Consider the following 9,673-nt stretch of genomic DNA (forward strand, 5'->3'; position numbering starts at 1 on the left):
TGTTTAAATAGGAACCATTTATTAACAAAATAAGAAGAATCTGAAATACTTTTGTGAGGGAAAATGGTAATCAACCTTTTTTTAGAGAAACAACTTTTGTAATATGGTAAAAATATAATTAAAGTTGTGAAGTCTCTTTAAAATGGATTCATAACTATACTAAAATATTAAACAGAATTTTTTTTAATTTATTTATATTTGTATAAACAAAAATTAGTGCTGTTTTTATTCCCATAGGCTTACAAGATAAAACTTTACACTAAGTCTGGAAGCTTAGCAAAAGTTTATCCCACTTTTAGAGACATTTTTAAGGGATTTCTAAAGCCTACTGATTCCTCTTATACCTCCAATAATCCCTAATTTTAACTTAACCAATAAATTTCACAACAATTTCTATAAAATTCATTCTAAAACCCAGAAACCAAGTTTAAAATCTTAGAAAATCCCCAAAGAAATATAAACTAACTCTCCCAAAAACCTATACAAGTTCAACTTAAAAAGCGTATAAACAATCTTGCCTCTGTTCAGATCCCTAGATCCATCCATTTAAAAACAGAAAACAAATAACAAAAAATATATATTAGCTATAATTCGAAACATACATTTTTTTATTGCCGCTCGCAATCATTTAATCATCTCGAGTCATCAGTTCGCTCTGGGATAAGGAGTGTGGAGTTGGGGGTTGGGGTGTTCGGGGGGAGGCTTTATAGTGCTCTCCGGTTGGGTGGTGTAAAGTGGCGAGGATTGCTCCGCTTGCCGAAAGGAACCAGATCCCGGGCACTGGGAATAGCAAATTTCGTCGCGCTTCCCCATCGACCATTTGACACATGTGTCACTTGCAACCGTTCCGCTTGCTAGCTGAGTGCCAGAGATGCCAAATCAGCTGGATTTGGAGGGTTTTAAAATATTTCGAAAATATTGGGAAATATTTTAAAGTTATTAAAAAACAACAAAAGCTTCCAGGACATTTTAGGAATTTATTTTTCTGTAAAATTGATTTTTAAAAATATTTTTCTGGCGAAAAAATAGTTTTTAGTATAAACCTTTTTGATATTCAGTTAAAATAAATATTTAAAAAATGAAAAAAAAACAGACAAAGATTATAGGAATTATTAAGAATTTATTTTACTTAAGAATTGATTTTTATTAATTTATTATTATTATTTTTAAATGCGAAAAATCTCTTTGTACTACATAAAAAATTAAAAATATAAATTTAATATTATTAAAAAATATTTATAAATTAATTTATAATTAATTATTTATTTTTTGTAGCAATATTTAAATTTTTTAAATTTTCTTAAATTCTAAAAATGGGTCTCTACTCTCGAAAAGACTAATATAAAAATTAAACAAAATAGTTATTCTTATTCAAGGTTAGGAATTAATTTGTACAAATACATTAAATAACTTAAATTATGTATTATTATATTTCAAGGCCCGCTTTAATTATTTTCCACTCACCAAAAAAAAAAAAAAAACCATTGACATCTCTGATGTCTGCGAATGGGTCTCTCCGAATGGGCCTTGGTGAGTGCGACTGGAGCTGTCGCTGAGCCTTCGGTTGACAGCTGTCAGTGTCAGTTTACATAATTTATAGATTTCAGCGCATAAAAAAGTCATAAAATTTACAATGTTGCCTTTCAACAAAAACACATTCGGGCGATTCTTCTGATGCCTTATTTTTATGAGGCAAGACATCAATTTTCGCACAGCACACACACACACACACACACTCTAGCCTAGGGCTACACTAAACACACACACACATACACAACACTTACTCACACAACTACACACTCACCCATTTATATTTCTCAATTTTCGATTCCTCGAATCAGGAGGAAAAGATTGTTTGTATTGCCATTGCCATTCGAAATGCTTTTGATTTATTTGTATTTATGTGATTCCCTCTTCTCATATCCAGCTCCAGCGATAAATTCTCGCACTCAACAAAATACATATAAACGATTTATAGTTGCACAAAGCGAGGCAAACAATAACTAACAAAACGCAGTGGCAGAAAAACCAAAGAAAACGGCTGCCGAAAAGCACTTTGAAATAGGAAAATATAAAGGATTTCAAAGCGGAATAAATCTTTTAGAAGAGAAATAGCCATTTGCATTATAGCAGTTGCTTGTGATTAAATCAAAAATGGATTTTTCAGAATATTTATAAGCAATAAATATGTGGAAGTAAATAATAATATGCCTAAGTAGGTAGGTATATAGATCCCTAGTTCGTTGTGGGTTATAGAAAGTCTTCTATGCTTTTAAATAGAGAGAACCAAAGCCATGCCACATCATATTATACATTTTCTAAAATTTTGTTTGTAGTAAATAAAGCTAAACTATTTCATAAAGATGGCTCTGATTTTTCAGTAAATGTCTAAGCTTACTACTGTGGCCTGCAACAAATAAATAAAAATACCTGTGGCAAGCTGAAAATCTGTCCAGATCGAAGATCAAAAGTAGGACAAGTCGCTGAAGATCGAATTATCGTAAGAAGAGAAGAGTATCTTAGATTCCTCGTGATTCCCCATTTATTTGCAGAAGCCAGAATGTCTTTGAAACCCGATGAGCAGGACAAACCATCGTATGCCTACTTCTTTGGCTCCATGGGAGCAGCCTCGGCCATTGTCTTCTCGTCGCTGGGCGCTGCCTATGGAACGGCCAAGTCGGGCACCGGGATAGCCGCCATGGCAGTGATGCGACCCGAGCTGATTATGAAGTCCATTATTCCAGTGGTGATGGCGGGTATTATAGCCATCTATGGACTGGTTGTCTCTGTGCTCATAGCCGGAGCCCTGGCGGATAATTATACCATTCGCAAGGGCTATATCCACCTGGCCGCTGGACTGGCCGTGGGTCTATCTGGTTTGGCAGCGGGCTTTGCCATTGGCATTGTGGGTGATGCCGGTGTGAGGGGCACTGCTCAGCAGCCACGCCTATTTGTGGGCATGATCCTGATCCTAATTTTTGCCGAGGTTTTGGGTCTATATGGCCTAATCGTAGCCATTTATATGTATACCAAGTGAATAGGAGTCCTAAATCTAAACACTTAATTAAATCTACAAAAATAAATATTAATTATATTTGGAAGTGTAAAAAAAAAGGATTAAGTTGGAATTTGTTAAGTCCCAGTTGGGGGAATACTTTCACCATTCACCTGCCACCCCCTTCCGCTCCTTCCAAAAAGCAATCAAGAGTCTCCACTTTGCCACTCGGAGGCCTGTGACAAATCTGTGCCAACTTAACAATCACATCACACGAACGCAAAGCCAGTGACAAAGTTACAAGCTCCCTCAAGGAATATGCGGAATATGTATTCAAAATGCAAAGCAGCCGAGTTTTGGGGCCACAAATAAAAGCGTCCTCCTGGTTTCAGTGGAGGAGCAGGAGGAGGAGGAGAGTAGCAATTGAAGCCCCACAAACAATTCCGCCTCCCCTGGTAAAAAAAAAACAAATTTCCATTTTAAGGAAACGAAAAGGAGGCAACATAGGCCAGGATGGGGCTTTTTACTGCGACTTTCCAAAGTGTCGCCTTTCTAAGCCCGCTAGTCCTTTTGGGCTCATATTTTCCAATTTGTTTAATTGAAACAAGTGGAGGGTAACCACCAAGGCAAGGGGGCAAAACCACTCACAGTGAACAAGTAACCGCAGTTTCGATTTTCAATACCAGAAATGTGCTAAATATAGTAACCTTTGGAGGCCAGGAAAAAGTCAAGGAAAAAGCAAGGGAAAAATCAGGAAAAAATACAGAAGAAATCCAGGAGAATGCCAAAAAAAAATCTTAGAAAAAAACGGAAAAAAGTGAGGAATAGGACAGAAAAAAATCTAGGAAAATTAGGAAAAAGTCAGCAATAGGTCAGACAAAATCTAGAAAATAGACAAATAGAAGCCAGAAATAAAGCAAAAAAATCCAGGAAAAAATCCAGGAAAAGTCCAAGAAAATATTAGCGAAACCCTAAGAAAAAAAAAAGAAAATTAGAGGAAAAAGTAAAGAAAGAGGCTTGAAAATGGCAGGAAAATTAATGAAAAGTCTTGAAAAGAGCCAGAGAAGTCTGGAAGAAGCCTGGAAAAAGCGTTTAAAAAGGCAAGAAAAATTCAGGAAAAAACTAGGAAAGAGCCAGGCAAAAGTCAGAAAAAAGACGGAAAAGAGCCTCGAAAAAACTGGAAAAAATCAGGAAAATTTCAGGCAAATAGCCAGGAAAAAGAAAAGGCAATAGTCCAGAAAAATGTTTAATAATTTCAAAAATGTAAAACAAAGAAGGACTTCACACTTCAAGTTCCCAAGAATATTTTGAGGAAGCAGCAGGCCCACATTTCCAAGTTTAATATCATTATTTTTAATAAAAAATATAACAAATATATAAAAAAACACAATTGTTCAAACTTTCAAACCCAAACAAGGAACTCGCACTTTAAACTTCACAAAATAATATTTAGAGGATACAGAGTAGTTTCACTATATTCTCTTCAAATATTAAAATATCTAAAATATCTAAAATATCCTTTAACAAATTCCCAAAATGACCACCTCTGAATCGGCTGAACCTGAACCCTTGTATGCACTTTTCCTGGGTTGCACCGGAGCTGCACTGGCGATTATATTCACCACCTTGGGAGCGTCTTATGGCACCGCTGTTTCTGGTATTGGAATCGCCTCCATGGCAGTGGGTCGACCCGAAATGATTATGAAATCCATTATACCGGTGGTGATGGCTGGCATTATTGCGATATATGGTTTGGTGGTTTCCGTGCTGATTGCTGGAACGATTAACGACAACTATACGGTGGAGAATGGTTATATGCACTTTGGCTGCGGATTAGCAGTGGGATTGCCAGGATTAACGGCGGGTATAGCCATAGGAATTGCCGGGGATGCCGGAGTCCGAGGATCAGCCGCCCAGCCACGCCTATTTGTGGGCATGATTTTGATTTTGATTTTTGCCGAGGTCCTGGCACTCTATGGTCTCATTGTGGCCATTTATCTGTTTACTAAATAAAAGGAAATAATATTTTTATCTATATATTTTGAATATTTATATTTATTCCACTTCAAAAGGTGTTGAAATTCTTTAGGTGTTTGTTTCTTTCTATTTACATTTCTTACGCATAAAAATGTTTTCTTATATTTGTGTTTATTGTGTGGGCACGTGTCACTTTTGGCATCTCTTTTTCTGGATTGAGTGTGTGTCTGTGTTTGCATAACAAATATGATAACGAAAAATATCGATTCGATTTAACCGCAAATCCCTTGAGATGGGGAGGCCCTCAACACATCGAAAGTAATAAACGAAAATTTGCAATTTACTTACGGATTCGAAGGATTTATGGTTCACCTTCCTGCAGATAATTGTTTTCACTTCCGTTTGCCATTCAATGAACTTTTAATGCTGAAATAACAGTAAATGTGAGAGGAGTGCGTGGGTGGTTGGGTGTAAGGGTGGTCTTAAGAACCACCCACTCTCCTCCTGCCACGCCCCAAACTGACAAAGTGCTTAGCAAAATGGGTTTATTAAGTGCAAACACTTTGCACAAATGGCGGGCAAACAAATAAATATGTATTTAGGCAGGAATGTGGGGGTGGTTTTTAGGTGGGGGAATTTTTTGGGGATTTACATTCAAAGCAAACCATTATTTTATTTTATTTTTTATATCGGAAGATATTTGGAAAATGGAATTCAATTCAAGCCAAGCAACAAATATTTTTAAAGAAAACTAAAGGTATTATTATTTATATTTTAGAGAAACTCTATAACATTTTTATTAGGATATTCCAGATAATTATACTCCCTAATTATACTCCTCATTTATTAATTAATCTTTAAACTAATTTAAAAATATTTAAAATTCAAATATACATTAAGAAACTTAAATTATTTACCCACAAATCCCAACTTAAGCCAAAAACCAAATCAAAATCAAGCAGCAATTTGTCAATTCCATCCATTCTTGACCAGAAATTGTTCTGTCATACATCAAAAGTAGATCAATAATAAGGCAAGACCCCTGTTTAGGCCATGTTTCTTACGGAATGGAGAAAAACATTTGTAAGATGGTGTGGCTTTTGGCTATAAGGGACGGCGATTTGTTATGGCCGAAAATGTGGTTTCCATTAAAACTGAACACATCAATTGCGGTCAACAGAGGCTGAGACCATAGACCAGAGGCCAGAGGCCATATCGAGTTTAATTTTAATACCCCTGACAGATTTTCCTATTTCCCCAACAACCCCCCCTTTCAATCTTTATTCATTCATTCATTCAAGCAAACACCCATTGACTAACTTGCTCAAAGCCATCATCATTATTATCAGCATCTTATGACTTTTTGAGGCTTTGAAAGGTTGAAGAACTTTGACTAGAGGAAGTCTTGAAAATATAGAAATTTTAAATATATTTAAGGAGATATTTTAACATAGTATAAAATATAATATTTAATATAGTAACTAGTTAGTTTTAAGATTTTTTTAAATATTATTTATTCCGAATTTCCTTAGATTACCCTCACCTTAGAGTAATCGCATTTCGGCTTTCTAAAGACCTTTTTGCTCACGATGAACTTAATTTCATTTTCGTATTTCTGTGGCTGAGTATCCAATGATTTGGAAACAATTTATATATATGGTGTATATGGTGACTATGGGGGGGGATATGGGTTATATTATGCTGTGCTACAAGGACATTTATTTCTTGCTGATTTCATTTTTGGATTCCAACCAACCCACACCAAACACCCAGGCCCTGCTACTCTCAATAAATACGAAATAAACACTAAATGTGTAGTTGCCTTTTCTGCTCCTTACTTTTTTCTCCTCTATATATATATTTCGTTTTTCTTTTTTTTTTTTTTTTTTGCTGATTGAAGCTTTTCCTGTTGGCAACACCTCAGAGGGCTGACTTTTGTCCTTTGCCCGTGGCATGTTTGTCCCCAGCGTTTCCGTTTCCACACCCCCCTCAAACGAACCCCCCAACCGCACTTCCCTTTGCGAATTTTCCTCACCCTCTCTATCTCTATCTCTTCTCCCCCCCTCCCTCTTCATCAGCGCGTGCTTGTGTTGTGCTGTTTCCTTTGCATTGAATTATTTTTCTCCTGTCTCTCCTTGGCATCGCACATTTCCCCGGCTCCGCTTTCCTTTGACCTCTGATATCGTCCGAGTGGGTTTTCATATCTGTCGCCTTCATTTTCTTTTCTGTTTTTTTTTTTTTGGGCGTGTTGAGGCGATGTGTTAAATATCTGCCAAATGAAATCACGATAGCAACCAGGAGGCCAATTTTAGTTTGCCCACAAAACACCTGTTTAATGTCTCAGAGATAAATGATTGGAATAAAGTTATTAGTTATTAATGTGGCTGAATATACTTATTTTATTTATTAAATATATATTAGAAGTTCTAATATTATTTATAATATATAATAAATTTTCTTTAAGTATATACAACAAGAAAAGAAACAAGTAACCCTTTCAGTTTCCCATAGAATCATGGATTCCAATCAAAAATCAATCATAACTTAGCCAAAAAAGCAACAAATTCAATTCGGAAAGCTGTTCTGTGCTAGTTTTTAATAGGTTAACAAATCTGCATACCAAATTAAAAATAAAAATTTTTGTCGATTTTCGTAAATTTTAACGATGTAACCCCTTATGAAATTTTGAAAAAATCGCTTTAAAAAAATTTTCCTCCAAACATGCCTCAAACGATTCGGCTGTTAATGCTGATCAAGAATATATATGATTTATAGGGTCGGAAATGGCTTCTTCACTGAAAAAAAAACTTTTGACTAAAATTAGAGTATTATCCAAAAGGTATAAAAAAATATTCATTTTTCCATTTCTTTCTCTATTTAACAGTTATAGAAGACTGCTTAAAGATACCATTAAAAATATAGAAAAATCAACTTTATTTAAAGTTCTAAATGTATATTTTATATAGGTACATATCCATATACATTTATATATATATATTTTATATAATGCATATTTTCTTACATTTTCCATATATTGCCTTCTCTCCTTGTCACCTTTAATCAAATCCATCTTTATACAATCTTCTACTTTTTCCAGTTATGATAAAATCCTGACATAAATTATTACTATAACAATGCAATTTCAATATCCTTTTGTGCAAGGACATAGGTCATTTAATTTGGTTCCAGGGTCACAGGTTTTCACAATGGAAAAGTCCAACGAAGTGGCAAGTCGGAAGCAATCGCCAAACTCAGCAAAAAATGAAAATGCTGTCTCTTTTGGCTATTATTTTTTTGGTGAACACTGGGATTCAAGAAGCTTAAATAATAAATTATTAAATATATTTATATATATTTATATTTAATAAATTAATAGTTTATTTTATATTTTTAAACAAAGATGCTAGAGGTCCTATATATATATTTAAATTATTTTAGTGCTTATTTTGCTGACTGAAACCATCTTGAACCTATGCTTTTTGTATAGAAATTTCCTAAATACAGAATAAATATTTACAATAAGTTTTAGGAATTAAAGTATTTCATAAATATAAATCATAATTATTAAATATATTCCAAGAAATATGAATAGTAAAAATATTCTTAGAAATGGGAACAATATTCTTTAATATAATTTTATAAATATATTTAGTAAATACAGTTTTTAAAATATATTTACAGTAAATAGGAATTCTTTAAATATCTAAAATAAATATATTCTTAGAAATTTACTTAGTAAATATATTTTTCCAAAAAATATATATTTAAAATAGTAATTTTTAAAACCCATTTCCCCATCGATTTTACATCACCCCATTCAACTTCCCTTTTTCCGATCACTGTTCTGGCCGTAAAACCCACATGGAGTTAACTTAAATTCGCAGTCACTCGTCTGACAGTGGGTGCCACCGAGTCAATCTACGGCAATTCGCTCAAAATCAAATTTATTTGCCAACCGCACAGAAATTATGAGACAGCAGCACAAGCAGGAGCAAAGTATAGAGTCTCCCACATGTGCGTTTTATTGCATTCGCATTCGCTGTCAAGGCACATATAGCCCTTACACACACACACTATACACACATATATGGTATAGACGATGTGCGTGGGTCCCTGAATCCACTTGCTACTCCCTCTATAACTATTAAGGTTGTCAACGCCCCCCACAGAAGCTCTCCTCCCGCACAGACAATGGGTGGAGCTGGCTTTGTACGTTCGAGTATTTTTATTCATTCTATTCCGCTGGCTCTTATTCTCTCCTATTTTTTTTTTTATTTTATTTATTTATTTCGCTTGCCGGTTGTCGGTTGTCCACCCTCCGAAGCATTTGAAGAAAAATAAGATTTTTATTTTATGCTCACAGTATGTTGTAAATCTTGTCGCTGCTGCTGATGAAACGAAACGAAATTAAGAATTTTCTTTTTTTTTATATCTCCTTCGCAATTTCTGTAATAAAAGAAATGCCAACCGGGATGACGACGACGACGGAGACAGGACGAAGTGGGGTTGGACTTGGTTTCTAGGCGAGCCAGAATGCCATCCTGCCACTGCCACTGCCCCCATCACATTCATTATGAAATCATTTGGTATTTATTATTTCGTTTATGTGGTTCCCATTTGAGATATTGCCTTCATTTGCCGCGTTGTTAGTGGCGACAGTGGAGGAGCAGCGCCTGTCAGGGAGCAGGAATCATCAGCGGA

At 35.0% G+C, this 9,673-nt stretch overlaps 2 protein-coding genes across 3 annotated transcripts; both read left to right on the top strand.

The window, feature by feature from the left end:
• Positions 1-1,580: 1,580 nt before the first annotated feature.
• Positions 1,581-3,082, top strand: LOC108073869 (V-type proton ATPase 16 kDa proteolipid subunit c-like). Of its 2 annotated transcripts, XM_017165655.3 has the most exons (4): positions 1,581-1,692; positions 1,928-2,219; positions 2,382-2,500; positions 2,553-3,082. In XM_017165655.3, exon 4 carries the CDS (start codon positions 2,561-2,563, stop codon positions 3,035-3,037), a length of 477 nt encoding a protein of 158 aa, XP_017021144.1. In that variant the 5' UTR covers positions 1,581-1,692; positions 1,928-2,219; positions 2,382-2,500; positions 2,553-2,560; the 3' UTR covers positions 3,038-3,082. The 2 variants fall into 2 exon arrangements, with proteins under 2 accessions (XP_017021144.1, XP_017021143.1); XM_017165654.3 differs by lacking the exons at positions 1,581-1,692; positions 1,928-2,219 and having other exon boundaries at positions 2,321-2,500.
• Positions 3,083-4,401: 1,319 nt separating this feature from the next.
• LOC108073878 (Vacuolar H[+] ATPase 16kD subunit 2) lies at positions 4,402-5,032 on the top strand. The gene has a single exon (XM_017165663.3). It carries the CDS (start codon positions 4,532-4,534, stop codon positions 5,006-5,008), a length of 477 nt encoding a protein of 158 aa, XP_017021152.1. The 5' UTR covers positions 4,402-4,531; the 3' UTR covers positions 5,009-5,032.
• The last annotated feature ends 4,641 nt before the right edge of the window (positions 5,033-9,673 follow it).

Source organism: Drosophila kikkawai, chromosome 3L (assembly GCF_030179895.1).
Source record: "Drosophila kikkawai strain 14028-0561.14 chromosome 3L, DkikHiC1v2, whole genome shotgun sequence".
NCBI classification, from domain to species: domain Eukaryota; kingdom Metazoa; phylum Arthropoda; class Insecta; order Diptera; family Drosophilidae; genus Drosophila; species Drosophila kikkawai.